Below are 18013 nucleotides of genomic sequence, written 5' to 3'. Positions count from 1 at the left end.
GGGATAGGCGGCAGGAAAAATAAGGAGAAAACGCAAAATCCCCTTAGTTTGGGGCTTTGTGTGGACAAGTTGTTTATGAATTCTGTCTGTTGAAATGGGGTGAGAATGTACAGAATTTAATGTTTTTAAGGGCTGAGTGTCTGTGGCTGTTATTGGTTATTTCTGTGGGGAACCCTGAAAAGTGCCAAACTCAGTGCTGTATAGGCATGGGGCATGCCCCCACCAAGGCGCAACTTGGCAAAATGGCATACCTGCCATTCCAATGTTTGAGATCCTGCGTGAGGTGTGTTGGGTGAGGCTGAGAAAATCCACACAAGAGACTGGCTTTACTGATGTTTATTACGAGACATGTTGGAAGTGTCTGGTGGAGGTCGCACACAGAAAATCCTGACGTTCCAGAGGTGTTGTTACCCAGCAACAGCTGTGGAGGGGAAATAAGAGAAACTAGTGAGAAGAGGGACAGTGTGTACACACACACGCGCACACAGGTGTGTTCCAGCCTCAGTCCCATATCCGCAAGCTTCATCCAACAGTCTGCAGTCAGTTAGGGTATCATCATCGGCCAGGCCACACCCACTCCCAGCTCTCACTTATCTGATCTGAAGTTTCATCATTATGAGTGGCTCACTGTACATATTTACATCTTTATAAATGGAAGAGTTTAACTGGAGCCCAATAAGACTCAAACAGCTCTGGTGGACCCACACCAGTTTAGAAAATTAAACCCGTATTGGTTAAGAGTACCCAGGAATGAAGCTGACAGGTAACATCACAGAGCGACACGTACCAAGATCCCTCCCCCAGGACCAGCGACCGTGAAGCCCTGGAAATGAGCTCCATGACCTGCACGGAGAGAAAAGGCGGTCAGCGCACACGTTTCTCCACCCCACCCGCGCGTGTGCGGTCACGGGTACGAGAGACTGGCTCTGAACGCTAAAATGTTAAAACGTTCCGTCCTCGCCCTGACGCACCCGCTGGTCTCAGCCCCATATCCGCTACTGTCACTCCTCAGTCCAGTTCTGCTGAAGGTTTACATCACAGACCAGCACGGAGACACGCGCCAAGCAGCCACACGACCTGCACACGCACCGTCCTCTACCCTAAACGCATCAGTCTCCCAGCCAACCGCAGCTGCCTGACCCTACAATGTGAATTAAGTGTAAATATCCATATATGTAGAAATTCTACCTGTGCAAGACACCTGAACAAAAATAAATCAAATTAAAACATACCAAATCAGCAGGGATCACGTCAGCATCGTTGAATCACTCTGGTGAAGAATCGTGGTCCTCACCTACAAGAACAATAATTTTTAGTTTGGATATCAAATAATTAGACAATCAATTCCAAAAGGTTGATGACAATTATGAAGTGCAACAAGCATCATCTCAACATCACCACAAACAGCACCACATTCACCTGAGACTCCCCATTCACACTGGTCTAAAAAACCAACTGCCCTCCCAAATCTTGTAGCAGAGCATGGAGCCAAATGAAAGCTCTAAATGTGTGTAAAGTTCACTGATTAGCCAGCGGGTGCGTGCTGATTGGCTGATAGGGAGGCTGTAGGAGAGCTGGATTCATGCGGTGGGCACAGTGCAGGCCCACAGTCAGACGCCCTCCTCTGCTCTGCCACGCCCAGCGAGAGCCAGGGGCCACGCCCAGAACCCCACCCTTGGATGCATGGCTGCCCCACCCTCCAGGGGGCGCCACTGGAGCCTCTACTCTGCTACAGCATCCAGGCCAGAACGCAGTGTCCATTAGGCCCAGTAACACCAAAACCTGAACACCAACTTTCTATAGGGCTTACCTGGCTGCTCAATCCTCTCAACACCTGGAGCCTTCAGTTCTCAACATCTGGATGGAACAAAAACAACATCAGCTCATGTACAGCCTACATGGAGCACGGTATAGGACGAGTGATTACGAGCAGCTGTGGGACAGGTAAGGCACAGGTGTGTTTAATTGCAGGTATGTGACAGGTAAACAGGTAGGTGTGGGACAGGTAAAACCGGTATGGGACAAGTGAAACAGGTAAACAGGTGTGGGACAGTAGAGTGACTGCCACAGGCACAGATCAGCTTCGACAGTCAAAGTCTCTCCGTTTCTCTGGCACGCTCTTGGAGAACCCAGGACTACAGCAGAGCCCGGATCCTTGGAAAGCATGCGTACCTGTCCGGCTGGACATCACAACAGGCCACAACACAGCCTCAACGCCGATTTTCAAACGCTTAAACGTGTTCAATGCACACTGTTCCATTCTAATAAACCCGTTAGGACAGCCATCCAAACATTTAGTGGCATTTAAGACCTGACTTTTTAAAACAGGGGATCCAGGCTTGAACCTGGGCTGTGCCCTCGTCTGAGACTTCTGGAGCATAACCTCACCTCAGGAAGAGCATGGAGCCACCAGCCAGGGCTGGGAACTGCAACACTGCTGGACTCGGTAAGCCTGTAAGGGAGTGAACAGCCATCTTTAATTAACAGTACGCTACTGCTGCTGCTTCATTACATTCACTGACAATCTCTTACGTCTACATTCAGGCATGTAGCAAATGCTCATATACAGAGCTACTGAAAAAAAAAAAAAGCAAAGAACAGAGACAGTCAGAGATTCTATTCTGAAAGGCCAGACAAAATAAGTGATAAACTTCAGTTAAACTCAAACATGCTTCTGTAATGTTTATACAGCAGTAGGCAGAAACTGTAGTATGCAGACTATTAGCCACTGCAGCTAAAATTCAAAGCTTTTGCCATTCATAAAGATCTCCACAAACAAGCCTGGCTCAGATAAATTGAGTACAAAGAGGTTCTCATTATGGAGACAAGCTCTCAGTGAGGGCAAGTGTGTCATCACTGCCAGGCCAAAGCATTGTGGGAAATGTAGTTCCTCCACCAGTAAGGGCCACTTACAGCTCTATACTCCTTCCTGGGATCACATGAGTTTCTCATCTTCACCCTCATCTCAGAGGAACAAAGTCCAAGTCTGCTGCTCACCTGAAAGAGCAAGACATTAGCAATCGCACCAGAGCAATGAATCAGAAACTCTGTGGCTCAACCACAAGAGAGAATGCCCCTGGTCAAAGGGGCGTGTCCTTTTCCTTAATGTTGCTGTCACAGTTACCATAGAAACTGAGCAGCGACCGTCGGTAAAAGTGTCACTTTCGGCTCCTTGTTGACCACGCCCACTACAGGAGAATGGGAGTGACTTCGATAAGGGCCAACAGCCTACAGACTACCCCTAACCAGCGCTGCCCATTAATAAAAAATCTTTATACATCGGGATATTGTACTGAAGCAAGCTAGATTACAGAAAGGGGAGTTTTCCTGATTAAACCAGGACATTGATTTCTCTAAAACATCAGAGGTAGTGGGACTTAAGCACATATGCAAGAGCTGATGGGAATGGATATTTAGCATGTTAGCAACAGACCCAAATACTAGTGTCCCCAAGAGACATTTAGTTTGCAAATTAGCAGTTAATCAGTAAATAAAAAATCCACACCCTAAGGTTAAGTAAATTGCACAAGTACAAATTCAGTGCCCATACTAAGAACCACCATACTAATTAAACTCAGTACTTATTAAAACCATAAGTCAGGAATTTCCTTGAGCAGTTCACTGTATGCATAAACCTCAGATCCAAGATCCATACTGTGACTTAGGGATTCGAACCCAAGGCCTCCAGGTGACTCCAGTTTTAAATTAGTGACACATTCAAAGGCTCTTACCTTCCCCCTGTACCTGCGCACCCCCCCGTCCGCAGAGCAAGGCCAAGGGTCCGACCGGGTGGTCTGAGGGCCGGTCGGGCAAATGAGCTTCAGTTCAGGCAGCAGGGAACCTAGAGAAGAGCAGTATCGCTTTAGCAAGACAGCAGGTGGCGCTACACAACACGAAAATTAATCTTGATGCAGGACAGCTGAGCTATTGCTAATGCTAAAGCTAAGCTAATCAGGGGTGATGAGTCCTTTTGCACAATGTTGCTTATTGGGTTACCCAACGTCAGAACCAAGCAGCGACCGCTGGTAAAAAGTGATGCTAGGCGACCAGTTAAAATGATTCTGGGACACAGCACTGAACAGACTCCTAAAACAGCCTTAGTGTTTGAAACAAAGCACAGAAGCCAGCGTGTGCACTGGCTACTGCAACTTAAATGTCCAAGATGGAATACATTATGCAATACATCTGATCCAGTCTTCCATTAGTGATTGCACCAAAAATTTCAAAGCATTTCCCCATTTAAAAAAGCTCTCCTTAAACAAGCCTGGCTCAGATAAATTGAGTACAAAGAGGTTCTCATAATGGAGACAAGCTCTCAGTGAGGGCAAGTGTGTCATCACCGCCAGGCAAGGGCATTGTGGGAAATGTAGTTCCTCTATCAGTAAGGACCACTTACAGTTCCATTCTCCTTTCTGGGATCACACGAGTCTCATCTTCACCCTCATCTCAGGGGAACGACAAAGCACTGGTCACCCAGGTGTCAGTCTGCAGCTCACCTGAAATACAACAAGGCATCAGCAATCGCACCAGAGCAATGAATCGGACCTGCAATAGTGCTAGTCATGAGAACCAGCACACACTGTGGCTCTTCAAGCACAAGAGAGAATGCTCCTGGTCTAAGGGGCGTGTCCTTTTCCTTAATGTTGCTGTCACAGTTACCATAGAAACTGAGCAGCGACCGTCGGTAAAAGTGTCACTTTCGGCGCCTTGTTGACCACGCCCACTACAGGAGAATGGGAGTGACTTCGATAAGGGCCAACAGCCTACAGACTACCCCTAACCAGAGCTCATTCATTTTAAAAATTCATTTTATACATCTGGATATTATACTGAAGCAAGCTAGGTTACAGCAAGAGGAGTTTTTCAGATTAATCAGGACATTTTTCAGACTAAAATGGCACCAAAGGTAGTGGGACTTGCAGGAGTCCCAAGCAGATATACAGGAGCTTCTGCGTGCCAACAGGATGGGATGATCAGCAATAAAGCCTAATATTATGAATTATGGATTCGAACCCAAGGCCACCAGGTGACTCCAGATTCAATCTTACCTTCCCAGTGGCTACGCATCCCCGTCTGCAGAGAAAGGCCAAAGGTCTGGCCGGTCGGGCAAATAAGCTTCGATATTTGGGCCGCAGGAAACCTAGAGAAGAGCAGCGTAATTACAGCAAAACAGCGGGCAAGGTTAAAGGCTCAAACAAGCCTGACGGATAAGGCTGAGCAGAAAGGGGCTCTCGTTACAGGGCTCTTTATAAAAGCTCATTTTCTCTGTCCTGGCCAACGTGGCTTCAAAACCCTGCTCAAGTCACAAGGCGGCTGCTTTTAGGTCATTAAATCAGAAACCATGAGAATTAACAACACATCAGGAACTGATCAATTAAGAAATGCTTAGCAACAATGAGAATCTACACTGGTCAAGCACGAGAGAATGCTACTGTTCTAAAAGGCGTGTCCTTTCCCTTAAAGTCGCTGTCAGTTACCATAGAAACTGAGCAGCCACCGTTGGGAAAAGTGGCACTTTTGGCTCCTCTTTGAACAGGCCCACTACAGGAGAATGGGCATGGCTCCAATAAGGGCCAATAGAACTACAGACAACCCCAAACCAGAGCTTCCCATAATAAAAAAATAAAAACATTTTATACATCTGGATATTATACAGAAGCAAGTCCGATGACAGCAATGGTTTTCCAAAATTTTCTCTATGAGGAAATATGATTTCAGACCCTAAAAGCCAGAAGTTAAGTTGGACTTACACAAGTCATAAGCGCATACAAGCAATAAAGCCAAATACTACTGTCCTCCAGAGACATTAAGCCTGCAAATTAGTAGCTCCTTTATCAATATAATGAAAACTAAATAACATCCCTAAATTTAAGTAACTTGCTCAACAGTACAAATTAACTGTCATACACGAGTTCAACCAGCAACCTCAGATGCAGAGTCAACCGTTTAACCTCTCTACAACACCGCCACGTATTTAAACAAATGCTCAATTCAACCACTCTAAACGGGCAACTTGCATTAATTCAATGGTGAAATTCGTGTACAAGAACTGCGTTTAAAAAAAATCTTGCATGCTGCTAGCGGACTTGTGCTAGTCGCAAAGACCTTCAGTAACAGAGACTTAAACTAGTAGTAGCAATCTAACCACACCGTAAGGTACAATTAGGGTACAATACGTACCATGCGAAAACAGAATTATCCAGCTTCATAAGCAATTCCTTAAGTTACTACCTCGTGGATTACGTAGCACGGAGCAGCCAACAAGTTACTTTCATCCCTCCAGCTAGGTTTAAACAAATTTCGTAGACGCTCCACTTTAAGTACCACACTAATTTAAACATGTCTAACCTTCCTACATGGAATACATTACTACCATATGGTAAAGACTACTTTAAGACGCACATAAAAAGAGATGTTTCTAGATTTCGTAGCGACCATTTAGCTACGTACCATTCTGCTTCCTAGCACAAACAGGAAAGGACGTGAAAACGCTCCGGGTGCACTTATGAGCAGTTTTCTTCTCATTGATTGGTTAACGCGGTTGATGGGGAAACACAGCATTATGGGAAATGCTGTCCATTTTTTTATAACGCCGGCAAAGAGGCTGGAAAACAAGTGCAGCTGCTGAATTATAAACAAATTGAATTACATTAAAATTCTACTAACTAGATTATATATAAAGCGCACACCTTATGACAGTTCAGTGATTCCAATTATCTATTGAAGAGCTTTGTTTCCCAGCGTACGCCTCACTCACTTGTAACCATAGACATATACGTCTATGCTTGTAAATAGCGCGCGGCGGAGCCGTACGTCAGCGGAAGTGGCATGCGCTAGGGTGCAGCAGGGGAAATTTCCAACGAACAGTGAACTACAGTTTAATTCCGAGGTGCCCTGCATTCTTGTGGTTGGGTCGTCGGTACTCCTCGCGTTTGCAAAATTGCTTACCAATATCCCGGATTTTATATTGCTGTTTTTACTGCTCGTCTTGCTTAATTTAGTCTTAATATAAATTTATTTTACAATTTATTTAACAATGTGAGTGCTCACAACGCATTAGACCAAAAACATTAAAATCTTGTCAAAAAGATAAAACTTGAGTATCTCTGCTAGAACATGATTGATGTGATGTGATGTGATTGTGTGTGTGTGTGCGTGCCTGTGTATGAGTGTGTGTGTATGCGTGTGCCTGTGTGTGAGTGTGAGTGTGAGTGTGTGTATGTGTGTGTGCGCGCGCATGTGCTGTGTGCAAGTGTAAATGTCAGAGGGGTGCATTGCTCAAGAATAAGCCGTATTATCAGACAAGCAGTTAATGGCTTTGCACAAATATTGTGTCTGTATTACGGTCCACTGGTCCACCCTGAAATACAGTGGTAACCAACCTTGTTCCTGGAGATCTACCACCCTGCAGGTTTTCACTCTCACCCTACCAAAGCACACCTCATTCAACAGCTAGACATCTGGTTAAAATGCTAATTAGTGGAGTCAGATGTGCCAAATTAGGGTTGAAATGAAAACCTGCAGGATGGTAGATCTCCAGGAACTGGGTTCATTACCACTGCCGTCATCACCAAGTTCTGCCACATTATAAACTACTGTCTGTGGAATTTTTAAGAGTTCAATTTTTTCCACCGTACTTTTGTAAGTTGAAAAATAAATGCAGGCATGTCTTAAAATGTTTTAAAATAGGTTGTTTAATATAATAAAGGAACAAGTACAGATAAACAAAAACAAAAAAATCAACAAATGACGGAAAAAGTCAATACTAGGATATAATAGAATATAACACAAAGGTACTGCATATTAAATGAAGTGAATTTAACTGGATTAGGTGGTAGACAAGCAAGGTTATCTGCAAATGGCCCACACCTCAGGGGGGTAAACTGTGGCTCCCATGTTTTCCAACACAGCCATTACCAAATACGCTAATTTAGTGCTTACAAGGGTCAGACGGCCAGTCCTTATCAGTCATTGGCGATGCCATTATGGCTCGTAATACCTATGCTCATGTTTGTGAAGGAAGCCAATCAGGTTCTGAACTCTGACAGCTGCTGCTGACATGTTTTTTCTTGCTCTTATATTGGATTTTGTCTGTAATAACAGCAGTGATTAAGCCTACTGCACTAAATATGTTCATTTTAGTTAGCAGTGGTTAAAGCATAACAAAGCTCATATGTATGGTATTTAAACAAACAGGTTTGAAAGTATATTATTAGATATTAAAAATAATTTAATAACCAGTAATGGCAGAGTGGACTTAACTATGGAAAAAAGGGCTATAGTTTCTTGTTTTTTTTTTTTTTAGTGAGGAAATTGTAACACAGGCAAAATAACAAGTAAATATGCCAATTGTATATTCATATTATTGTTATAATTCCTTAGATCTATGCACCTATGCTTTTCAACCAAAGGGCTAAAATAAGAGCACAACCCATTTGTATTGTGTGGTAATTGTATATTACCACACAGGAGCCACAACAGCCTCTAGAAGTCCAAACTGCCCCCATGGCTTAGTTCGTGCCCTTATGCACCTTTCATAAATAAGCACTGCCAGGTGCCATCCTACACCTGGGAGGATGCTGAAGCTAAGCACAGCTGGGCATGGTTAGCTCAGGTAACGGCCAGGTGGTGTAAGACCTTCCTGAAAGAAAACCAGGTTTCTGCTGGCAGTGGGGCTGATTAGCCAGTAGGGGGCAGTATTTCCTCTGCATCAACCACAGGAAGAGCAGTGCATTTTCTTAGTTCGCGTCTCGTCGAGTGCGGTGATGGGAACGCACTGCTGAAAGGGAGTCGGGACACTGTCTGTCAGGCGAGAAATTAAAACTGAGGGGACACTGTGGCAACTAAAGTCTCCCAACCAACTACTAACCAATCGCTGTTCAGTTTGACCCGTCAGGCACGAGAATGTCAGTGTGGGTTAATGTCCTGTTATGCAATGCACTTTTCAGCTTTACAGTGTATCAATACCCTTGTGCATATAAGGCGGTTGGCACAGTTTTTGTTGATTCTGTACAGATTTTATTTTGTCAATCTTATATTAGCGGACTTAATGCGTTATTGCTCTCTTTCTCATTGCATCGCATATTTAAAATATCCACCTGAATCACAAGCTGCTGGCTGGAATCTCCTGATAAACGGGATCTATGTGCACACAAGCAGAAACCAGTGAGAAACAGAACAGTGTAATGAGAATCCGAATTATACCCGAAGACAGTCGCGCCGAACGCTGGCTGTGAGCCTGTACTCCACAAGCGCGTGCCGCTCCCCACGTGTCCTCCGACGGAAGACAGCTTACTGACAGGTCTATACAAAATGGATGTAAATCTGTGGATCTCCCGCAGCACACTGCAGAGGATGCGAACAGTGTATGTGTCCATCATACTACAGCACCTGGCATCTCCCAAACGTATTTAATCTTCATGTTTAAAAAAAAGCAGATATGCGCGCGGAATAAAATCAAATCACATGAAAAAAATTGTTGACAACAATTCGGCCGAAAAGAAGTTAAAACTCAGATTCACTGAGGAGAGGATTAAGAGGGAGTCAGAGGAAGAAGTGAGGAGAATTTCACGCAGGGTCGATTTACATGAGGTAGTGGATGCTAAAAATAAGCCCTTGGAAAGCCTTAGCTTCCGGACTGCAGAAAGATCCTCTCGGTATTCAGATGAACGAATGCATAAGTCACACATAACCACTTCACACAGACACATCAAACATGCGATGAACATTTTCTGGTAAAGGTACAGTTGCATGTACTGCTCTGCCCTGCCTATGCGCGTGCTACAGTGTTAGGTGTTGCGGTAATTTATTGTAGGTAAATCACTCTGAAGAACAGATAAGATTGATTCTAATTTTTCGTTTATACGACTGCTTTCTGGAGGATCTGAAATTACATTTACTGTGGTCCAGGTCTTCTACTTCCCCAATAGGTGCCACCTTCTTCACAAGATAAGACATATCAAAACCTATCACATGACTACAGCTCTCTCGCGCACAGCCGTCTTCTACAGTCTTCAGGACAACCTGGCTATCTTTATCGCGCGCTCGGCACGGCAGCCAGAACGCGGCACATACGCTGCTTGTTTGCGCGTTATACCTGGTTTTGTGTCGGTACAGTCATGCCATGGATGTTCTGTGGCAATATCAGTTCAGGATCATCTTGCTAGGGGACTCGACGGTGGGGAAATCGTCCTTGCTCAAACGCTTCACCGACGGTGTGTACAGCGATGTGGCGGACCCGACGGTCGGAGTGGATTTCTACGCGCGCTCGCTTGACATCGAACCTGGGGTGAAAATTAAGCTCCAGCTTTGGGACACCGCCGGCCAAGAGAGGTTCAGGTGATGCACTCTTCTATATTGTCTACCAGGGCGTAAAATGATGTACTGTTGTGTGGCTGTGTCGAAAATGTGTCAGCATTAAGGCATTGGAGAAAAACCATAACGCACTAATCCATAAAATATACACTTCGGGAAAGTGTTGAATGGTTTCCTTTTTGAACGAGAAAGTATGAAATTCATCTGTAGAAGAGCACTGGGAAATGAGGTCACTGCACTTTCGCTTCTAAGTGCAGTGATATTCCGCGCGTCGCGCTTCAGCATCAATGCATTGACTGCAAGTGGTAGAGACGTAGACTCGTAAGGAGCTGGTATAGCCTTACAGCTCTCCACGACATTTTCAAGTTGAGTCGTCTTATTTGTCGACGACAGATACTACCATACAACTCACACATGCAGGTAACATATATAGGCTACTGCAGACGTGCAGTTTAGGGGATGGGTGGGGATTATCTGCCCTCTACAGAAGCACAGTGTTCAGTCCTGATACGCGCTGATACATTGTGCCTGTTACCAAATTAGCGCGCGCTAAATCCATCGCTCAGGCTAATTTCCTGCTTAATTCGTGTTTGGTATAGAAGCGTGGCTGCTGTGACACAATATGACACAATAAGCAAGGCACTCGGCGCTTCGAAGGAGAAACCGCACGTTCGTTACCAACACATCACCCCCACCCCCCTTCCGCAGAGGCGTCTGTTTCGCCTCGAGACAATTATCTAACAGCCAACCTTCCTTATGAGCGGGACAACCTCAAAATAACCGTTTATTCAAATATGGGTCAGCGGTGACCTCCACGGTTGATATTTTACCACCGTTGGAAGTAAGTCGTTACTTTCAGCTGTAGCAATTCTTCAAGCCCATCTATTCAGCGTGACCCGACCTACAGCAGGACGACATACATTTACCAGTTTAAGCAAAATGCTATGAATGCCAGTTTTTCAGTAAATACAGCTAGAATCTGAATCACTCCTTTGAATTCTTTGTTTTTCTGACCAATAGCCCGTAGGCTGGCAATCTGACACACACGGTACCTTTTCTGTAAATGACAGCCAAAACAATATTATTCTGTAGTCCCTATCATTTCTGTTTCAATTTCTGCAGTCTTCGTCTATGTAAATGATACCCAAGGGAAGGTCGCATCGTTAGGATTTTCCGTTCTCACCAAATCGACTAACAGCCTATACAAAGTGGCGTGGATTTTACGTTCACGTTGAGATGTCTGGCGCGTGGCCCGCTGCAATGTTATTTCTTGCACAGAACAGGAAGAGGAACGGGCTTCACTTGTGGTCAGCGTGGTTAAATGCGCCAGCGAATGCCTTCGCATGATCATGGCTCGTCGTTGCATCGTTAACATAACCGTAGCTGTACACTTCTAGTGTCTGTGAACATGGTTGGCTCGTTTGTGCACTCACACGGGTAGATCCTCGCCTGAGGTAGAACCAGACCCATAGACCTTTCCCCATTTCGACTATTCGTTACAAATGCCCGATAACCGTACATTCTAATTCAAGCATGGTTGCAATACTGACCGGAAAAAGAGCATTGCTTCATACGGCAGTAGCAGCCAGCACTCAGAATTCGTGGGTTGGGTGTGAAGCAGCTATGGCATAAGAACTTTCCTGTAATTACTTTTAACAGAAAAAAACCTAACCGCAGGCCTATAACCACAACAAAGGCCCATGAACATGCATGTTTAATAAGGAAGTCCATGGAGGACAGCACACAGGCCCGCGAACAGAGTCTTGACTCTAGTCTTGCACCGCGGGGGAGGCTGGGAGGCTGGGATGCCCTTTTCAACGCCTCGTTCTCGCGCTATGCTCGCGCCGCGGATCGCGTCAGCGTCTGGCTCTGTCATTTTCAGCTTTCACATCACAGAACAAGGTGTGCTTCTGATCCGACTGCGCGGAACATTCACGCTTTCACTAAAGTCAAATGGTGTCAAATGACTTATTTAAGGAGTTTTTATTTGATGTATCTTGATGAAAAGCAGGGAATGCAGGAAACCTGTTAATATGAAAAATGAAAAACACAAGAATGTTTTCAGTGCATGCCATATCATGTCATATGAAGGGTACTGTGGATCACAATATTCTAAATATCAACACACTTTTTGATGTTTCAGTAATTCAGCACATAGCTCAGTTTCACATGAAACGTGTGTTTTATTTGTTAAAGCTCAGTTGTGCTAGTACGAGGCTAACCCCTGAGCTAAGCCTGAAACCTAGCAAAGAGGACGGGGCCTATCTTCAGGCTGAGGTGCACTGCGAAGGATTAGCATTTGTAGCGCCGCGGCGGTGGTTAAGCTCAGAGTTTGAGCTTCTCAGAAGCGCGTCAGGGGATTTTCATGCCCCCTAATCTTGATTTTGCCCCTGTTCCCCAGACGCCCCTGTTACACCCCCGTTTCTGTAGTGCGGGGATACGTGTCAGGCGGTTATGCGCTATGTTAGCGCTTCTGTCGCGTCTCCATCGCCTGCATGAACCCACAAGCAGCCGCTGTGTACTGTAAGCATGTTGTGTTTGGTGATGGTACTGGCGCCTGAGACACGGCTTTTTCCACATCTTTGTCAGCTAAACATGGGGGGGGGGGCTGGGGGGGGGGGGGGGGGCTGACTGTCTGGTCTGGAGGAAAAGTGGAGGCGTGTTCCTCCCGCATAGTTCTTTATACACGGGCCCAATGCCCTCTTGAGTCATTTCTCATTGGTGTTTCCATATTTTAGTGCTAATTATGCACACAGCACACACACACGCACACTGGCGCACACACACACACACGCATGTGCCCACACACACATAAATATATATTCATGTACTTAGGTGATATCAGTAGTCTCAGTCATATTCACCATGTACTACCTTTTTACCCCCCCCCCCCCCCCCCCCCCCCCCCCCCCATACCCCCCTCTTTTCAGGTCAATCACAACCTCCTACTACCGGAACTCGGTGGGCGGGCTCCTGGTGTTCGACCTGACCAATCGCAAGTCGTTTGAGCACGTGCGCGACTGGCACCGGGAGGTGAGCGAGCACGTGCTGCCGCACCACATGGTCTTCCTCCTGATTGGCCACAAGAGCGACCTGGGGCGGGAGCGGCGGGTGCCGCGGGAGGAGGCGGAGCGTCTGGCGGCGGCGCTGGGCGTGCGCTACGTGGAGACGTCGGCCAAGAGCAACAGCAACGTGGAGCGGGCCTTCCAGATGCTGGCGCGGGACGTGTACGAGCTGATGCGCTCCGGCGAGATCGCCACGCGCGACGGCTGGGACGGCGTCAAGAGCGGCTTCAACGGCAAGATCCTGCTGCCCGCCGACGAGGAGCCGGCGCCCGAGAGCAAGTGCCAGTGCTGAGCGGGCCACGCCCCTGTGCCACGCCCCTGTGCCACGCCCTCGTGCCACGCCCCTTGCCACCCCCCCCGCAGTGTTTCGACTCACACCCTCTCGACACTGTTCACCCCCTTTGCACCCTCTGCTTCCTGTTCCGCACTGGGCCTCTGTCCTGTGACATCATCGTCCTGTGACATCATCATCCTGCGACAAGGCCTCTGTCCTGTGACATCATCATCCAGCGCCAAGGCCTCGGTCCTGTGACATCATCATCATCATCATCATCCTGCGACAGGGCCTCAGCAGCCCGGAGGCCTGCGTCTCCATGCTTCTCCTGCTGAGCCTCACGCGTGTGTCACGCGTGACAGTGTGGGGCGAGCCCCGTGCTCCTTAATCTGTGGCCTGGGGTCCTCACCTGTGCGCCCCCGTGGGGACAAGGCGCGGCTGCGACCTTGTCCCCGCGATGAGCCGGTCTGGGGTCAGACAGTCGTCCGGTGGAGACGAGCTCCCCGTTTTTGGGGATAAAAACTTTGGAGGGAACATCTCGACGCCTCTTCTGGTGCTCTTGGCTGTACGGGACTTGCGAGCGCCTCGTGTCAGGTGAGCGGACGCTGTGGGGTCAGGGTGCGGTGGTGCTCCCCCTCCTGTGTCTGACTGTCTCCAGTGATCTGACCTGAATACACCGAGCTGTAATCCCCCGGCAGTTTGGACTGTACCATTACACCGACTGGAGAGGGGAGGTCAGAGTGTCTGTACAGAAGAGCTTGCACATCGTATCTAAACAGTGCTGTTTTTTTAATCATTCCCCAACCCCCCAATGTGGCGATGTTGGTACAAGCTGTTTATGTGCACACAAGCCAAAATGTCGATTGCTTCCATAATGCACTGCACGCTGTTCAGTCCGTCAAGATGACTTGACAATTTTTAATCTTAATGATACCTGTCTTAGAGCAGTTTTATGGCATCTTATTCACCTGGAGCCGTCTGTGTTCTGGAGTCTACCTGCACTACCGAGCCACCTGTAACCCAGGTCTATATAAACCACCCCGCGCTCTGTCCTGCTCATGTTGATCTCTAACTGAACCCTGATTCAGCTCAGTATATAAACCACCCCGTGCTCTGTCCTGCTCATGTTGATCTCTAACTGAACCCTGATTCAGCTCAGTATATTCAGCTCAGTGTTTTCACTGCTGTTAACCTGTGAGGCCTTGTTTAGATGGCGTGAGTCAGGCTGGTTGTATTGGAATGACCAGATTTCCTCCAGATGAATGATCGTGAGTCAGCCAGATCACACCCCCCCCACACACACACACACACACACACCCACACACACGCATGCACACACACACGAGCTGCCTGCTGCCACACACACACACACACATACTTTCTGTCTGAAAGGTGAATACTGGTGGCCGTGTGTGTCGTGTGTGTCCAGGAGGGGGCTGCACTTTCAGATCCTAAAAGGCGCTATATAAATATAAGGTGAAGAGTGCGCCAGTGCTGTTATCGCCCTCCCACGTGACTCACCTTAACCTGTGAGCAGGGTTTGGATCACAAGGTCCTCGTCAGGTGACTCAATAACGATAATCACAGTGTTTGTGTAATGTTTCATCAGTGCCTGTTTGCCTAAGCTGCGTTGATGCTCTGTTTCTTGGCAACACTCAGTCAGGAAAACGCGAAAGGTTCACAGGTTTTTTTCTCAGAATAGCGCGGTGGTTCATTTACACCTGGGCAGACAAATTTGGGGATACCAAACCGAATTGACACCTGCTAGTGCAGGGAGCTCCGGGGACTGGAATCTCACCCGAGAAACAGGGTCCCCCAAAGAGAGGGTACCCCATAACCTCCCAGGAGTTGCGGTTGAGGTCTGTCGCTCATTCGCAGACCTCCAGCGGGCCCCTGGGGCTCAAGTGACAGGTGGCTGTGGTGCTGCAGGTATCTCACCTGTATGGGCGGCTGTGTGCCAGGTATGGAAGCGCAGGGGCGGGGGCGGGGGCTGGGCGGAGTCTCACCTGTATGGGTGGCTGTGTGCCAGGTATGGAAGCGCAGGGGCGGGGGCTGGGCGGAGTCTCACCTGTATGGGTGACTGTGTGCCAGGTATGGAAGCACAGGGGCGGGGGGGGGGGGGCTGGGCGGAGTCTCACCTGTATGGGTGGCTGTGTGCCAGGTATGGAAGCGCAGCGGGGGGTAGGGGGTGGGGGGGGGGGGGGGCTGGGCTGGGCGGGGCTCCCTGGTGGATCGGGGACAGCGCCTCAGTGTAACTATGAGGGGAATGGGGTGTGGCGCGCTCAGATCCTCCTGCAGTGGTGGGAGCCAGCTGTCCTCGCCTGCCCCTGGGAACACAGCGGGGGGGGGGGGCGGGGGGGCGCCGGGGGGGGGGGGGGGGGGGGGGGCGCTCCGGGTCCAAAGGTCTCCCGCCGTTGTCTGCCCGCGGTGTGTCGGGTTGACCCGGTTACCATGGCGACGCCACTCCCTCTCCGCGGCTGAACCGACGGGAAAAACAACAGGAAGACGTGCACTAACGAGGGCGAGGAGCAGCGGCTGAGAAAGGGCCCAAAGGGAGCAGTGAAGAACACGACTACACCCCGGGAGTGACTCCTAAATCACAATAACATTTCCACAGCACTTTAGGACCTGGTCAAGACCTGGTCACAACTTCGTTTCGCTTTCAGTTTCAGTCAACCGAAAATCTCCTCTGCTATTTGCTGCCTCAGTGGTTCTCTGCTGGTGACCTTTGAACCTTCCTGAAAACCAGATTCCTTTCTTTCCTGCCAGTACATGGCCCGCTTTCGGGAAGCCACGGTCAACTGTGACCTCATGTGATGTTTTGGAGTGTGTAACACATTTTGGACTGCGTTAGTATTCTAGATTCCATTTGCAGTGGGTTGCACTGTGCTGCTGTATCACACCCGTGCTCGTGTCTGATTGGTGGACAAGTGGAGAGATTCTGTGGGCTACTGCACATGCCCAGTGCATCATTCGCTCATAAAGCTAGCTCCCTCCCCCACAGAGAGAGAGAGAGAGAGAGAGAGACCATTGCCCTGGGTTTCCATGGCTACTGTCCCCAATGGCTCAGCCATTTCTGGAATTTTCTACGGAAGCGCAGAAACCGAGGCTTGCATTTTGGAGACTCAGAACCTTCCAGAAAACCTGGGCTGCCTGACAATAACAGCAGTTGTTTTCTTTTTTTGGTTGTTGTTTTTTTAAATCCAGTGGCCGGTGACTCGCGTCGGGCTGCTTGTGTGAAGGGCCGCTCTCGTTACGCCAGCTGGCTGCCTTACATTTGGTCCGTCCGTTTATTCATTTGCAGAGGTCTGTTCTTCTCACCTCCAAGCCAAATAAAGCACATGCTCTCAGTTTCAGGCAGCTTGGTCGGCAGGCAAGCTGCCAATCAGATTCATAGTTCCCCCTGTCTCGGGCCTTTCTCACTGGCTGTATGGTCATGTTAGTGTTCTATTAATATCATTAATATGAAAAAAAAAACCCAGTGCTGTCAGCAGCCTCATGCAGAGAGAGAGAGAGAGAGAGAGAGAGAGAGAGATGGAACAGTTAATCAGTGTGATCACTGGAGGTCTTTTGGCTAGCCTTGTCTCCATAATCACTAACCTGCAATCTCAGCCAAGCTGCTAGTCACAGTAATAGTCTGTATTATATTTGACACTATCCTACATTGTCATCCTTTTGTTTTTTTTCCACCTTTTTATGATATAATGTGTGCAAATCCAGTTTATTGCAACATTGCTCCTGCTCCTTTTTGCAACCCTGCAAACAATTAATTAAACTATTATATTTGGTGACAGGAAATGACACGTGACTGATTGACCTAAAATGACATGTCTACAAACTCCTGCGATCACACTGATGCTCATAGGTTAGGAAGCATCCTGGTCATTTTCAGCACTGAACTTCAGCCCTCTATGATGTCACAGTGGCAGCATGACAATCTCCATGGAAACCGCTCAAGGTCTTTACCTCTTCACCTCTGTGATAGACACTGGGTTCTGAACTGGCCTCCTACTGATGCACTCTGAAAAATATTACTGTAATGTTCTCTCAACATTATACTGCAACGTCTTTGGGGACAATGTAAAGCTTTGTCAGGGGGATCCAACAGGATCTGAACCATAGAAAGAAATATTTGAACCGAATTGTCATTATTTTGGCCCAAAGTGTCGATGCTCAGTGGTAGCAGGGTTTGTTTTGTTTTTTAAGCTCCATTGTTTTCATGTTTGGGGTGTTGAGAATGACACTGAGATGACATATCTCATACCCAGTCAGAGAAACAGGGTTAACCCACAGGCTTCCTAGAAGCCTGCGGCTTATGTTGATTGTAATGTGCGCCCTCTTGTGTTAGGCTTACAGTATT

At 47.7% G+C, this 18013-nt stretch overlaps 1 protein-coding gene, 2 long non-coding RNA genes and 7 other non-coding genes across 10 annotated transcripts; 1 reads left to right on the top strand and 9 right to left on the bottom strand.

Moving 5' to 3' along the window:
- Window positions 1-320: 320 nt before the first annotated feature.
- Window positions 321-2987, bottom strand: LOC118225278. Its single transcript, XR_004764795.1, has 6 exons — window positions 2914-2987; window positions 2389-2452; window positions 1811-1857; window positions 1233-1294; window positions 788-843; window positions 321-421 (listed from the first exon to the last, which is right to left on the bottom strand). It is a non-coding gene; the product is annotated as an uncharacterized LOC118225278 (long non-coding RNA).
- Window positions 494-567, bottom strand: LOC118215629. The gene has a single exon (XR_004762863.1). It is a non-coding gene; the product is annotated as a small nucleolar RNA SNORD99 (small nucleolar RNA).
- LOC118215621 lies at window positions 2041-2170 on the bottom strand. Its single transcript, XR_004762861.1, has one exon. It is a non-coding gene; the product is annotated as a small nucleolar RNA SNORA44 (small nucleolar RNA).
- Window positions 2781-2864, bottom strand: LOC118215568. The gene has a single exon (XR_004762847.1). It is a non-coding gene; the product is annotated as a small nucleolar RNA SNORD103/SNORD85 (small nucleolar RNA).
- LOC118225282 lies at window positions 2979-5159 on the bottom strand. Its single transcript, XR_004764797.1, has 4 exons — window positions 5049-5159; window positions 4397-4496; window positions 3732-3841; window positions 2979-2997 (listed from the first exon to the last, which is right to left on the bottom strand). It is a non-coding gene; the product is annotated as an uncharacterized LOC118225282 (long non-coding RNA).
- On the bottom strand, window positions 3089-3225 carry LOC118215581. The gene has a single exon (XR_004762849.1). It is a non-coding gene; the product is annotated as a small nucleolar RNA SNORA16B/SNORA16A family (small nucleolar RNA).
- LOC118215575 lies at window positions 4264-4347 on the bottom strand. Its single transcript, XR_004762848.1, has one exon. It is a non-coding gene; the product is annotated as a small nucleolar RNA SNORD103/SNORD85 (small nucleolar RNA).
- LOC118215585 lies at window positions 4624-4760 on the bottom strand. Its single transcript, XR_004762850.1, has one exon. It is a non-coding gene; the product is annotated as a small nucleolar RNA SNORA16B/SNORA16A family (small nucleolar RNA).
- A 284-nt stretch (window positions 5160-5443) lies between the features above and the next one.
- Window positions 5444-5578, bottom strand: LOC118215591. Its single transcript, XR_004762851.1, has one exon. It is a non-coding gene; the product is annotated as a small nucleolar RNA SNORA16B/SNORA16A family (small nucleolar RNA).
- Window positions 5579-9551: 3973 nt separating this feature from the next.
- Window positions 9552-14075, top strand: LOC118225271 (ras-related protein Rab-39A-like). The gene is made up of 2 exons (XM_035413444.1): window positions 9552-10338; window positions 13245-14075. The coding sequence occupies exons 1-2, from the start codon at window positions 10124-10126 to the stop codon at window positions 13669-13671; spliced, it is 642 nt and encodes a 213-aa protein (XP_035269335.1). The 5' UTR covers window positions 9552-10123; the 3' UTR covers window positions 13672-14075.
- The last annotated feature ends 3938 nt before the right edge of the window (window positions 14076-18013 follow it).

The sequence above is a fragment of the Anguilla anguilla genome, chromosome 1 (assembly GCF_013347855.1).
Source record: "Anguilla anguilla isolate fAngAng1 chromosome 1, fAngAng1.pri, whole genome shotgun sequence".
In the NCBI taxonomy this organism is placed as follows: domain Eukaryota; kingdom Metazoa; phylum Chordata; class Actinopteri; order Anguilliformes; family Anguillidae; genus Anguilla; species Anguilla anguilla.
The sequence above is the reverse complement of the archived record's forward strand: the minus strand, read 5'-3'. Positions and strand labels throughout refer to the sequence as shown.